At 32.9% G+C, this 1,481-nt stretch overlaps 1 protein-coding gene across 1 annotated transcript; it reads right to left on the bottom strand.

The window, feature by feature from the left end:
- Positions 1–751: 751 nt before the first annotated feature.
- On the bottom strand, positions 752–1,030 carry SPTSSB (serine palmitoyltransferase small subunit B). The gene has a single exon (XM_045863695.1). It carries the CDS (start codon positions 1,028–1,030, stop codon positions 800–802), a length of 231 nt encoding a protein of 76 aa, XP_045719651.1. The 3' UTR covers positions 752–799.
- Between the last annotated feature and the right edge of the window lie 451 nt (positions 1,031–1,481).

Here is a 1,481-nt window from a genome sequence, read left to right as displayed (position 1 = left end):
CTGAGTGAAATCACAGAAAGAAAGCAATTTCTTTTCTCTTTTTCCCCCCGGCATCATGCAAGGCAAGGCAGCATCACAAGTCATGATATCTGAATTTACTTTGATTATATTTTGTTCTTTACACTTAATATTTTTTGTATTATAATACTTACTGGGTTATCTAAAATCAACATTGTTGATTTTAAACTCTTATAACGCCAGACTTTTAGAGGCGTTTGAAATAATTTATGAACCATTCTGAAAAGAGATAATTGTCTCCCGCCTATTCTTTTGCACTTGAAGTAAAAGAATTTTAGGTATCAGCAGTTTGCTAGAAAATAAGACTTTAGGGGGCCCATATAATTTATTCACATCTTTTTATATGTGTAAACAAGGATAGGATACTCTTGACAGGAGCTTATGAACAAATTTTTTTTTTAAAAATATACCCTTTAGTACAGAATAAATATCAAGGGACCATTTTAAACATGATTCTGGTAGGTCTCTTATGAGCCTACTTTTCAGAAAAATTTTATATGAAATTTCCTGATTAAAAAAAAATCTAAAGTTGTAGATTTAAGTTGAAAGAATATGGTTGGTATGTGAGGCAAGGTGTATGCATTATACAGACTGATGCACCATGTAGCATGTACAAAAAAACCTAAAAGACATCTATCCCACACTGCAGGCAAGATATAAGAGTGCATAGACAAGAGAGTTTTTCAGATCAGACAATGAAAGAAGACACATATTCACGTAAACCAGTAAGTTGTAAGCAACATATACATAGGCAAAGCTGATTCACAGAATGCAAATAGGATCAATTAGAAATTGTACTGTGATAGCCACATATTTTGGAGAAAAATTCCCAAGCCAGACGAATGTGGATTGGGATAAAAACATAGGCGGTATACACCACCATAGCAAAAATGGTCAGTAAGATGGTATTGAACATGGATTGCTCCCAGGGCTCCAAGACAGCACAGCAGCTAATGATTTGGTATTGATAGTAGAGCCAGGAGAAATAGTCCTTCACACGCTTGAAATCCATTGTTGGCTCCTTCAAGCTGCAGAAAGTCTGTCCTGTTAACAGATTAGAAGAAAAATAAAATGAGGAACCAAACACAGAATCTCCTTAGATTTTCATGATCTTAGCATGTTAAAACCTTTAAAAGAATGTCAATGATCATTGGATGGATTATTTATATGAATATTATATTAGAAATAATTCCCAGTATATTAATCATAGGAGCTCATAATATTGCCACTATGGATAATAATTACTACCAGGATTAATGGCAGCAATATTATTAATAATAGTAATAGTTATCTAAAAATGATAATTGTTAGTGGATAATCTAGTGAAAATACCTAAAAATCAAGGCTAACCACATTTTCTTTAGCTATGTAGGCAAAGAGTGAGAAGTGTGAATATTCTATTTCCTACAACATGTATTCTGGAAGAAGATTTAAAGAATGGTGTGCAGAAAAGAGTTAATACA

The sequence above is a fragment of the Mirounga angustirostris genome, unplaced genomic scaffold (genome assembly GCF_029215605.1).
Source record: "Mirounga angustirostris isolate CCGP_5_RB_7025 unplaced genomic scaffold, mMirAng1.0.hap1 SCAF_1, whole genome shotgun sequence".
NCBI classification, from domain to species: Eukaryota; Metazoa; Chordata; class Mammalia; order Carnivora; family Phocidae; genus Mirounga; species Mirounga angustirostris.
This window is presented reverse-complemented; position numbering and strand designations above follow the sequence as displayed.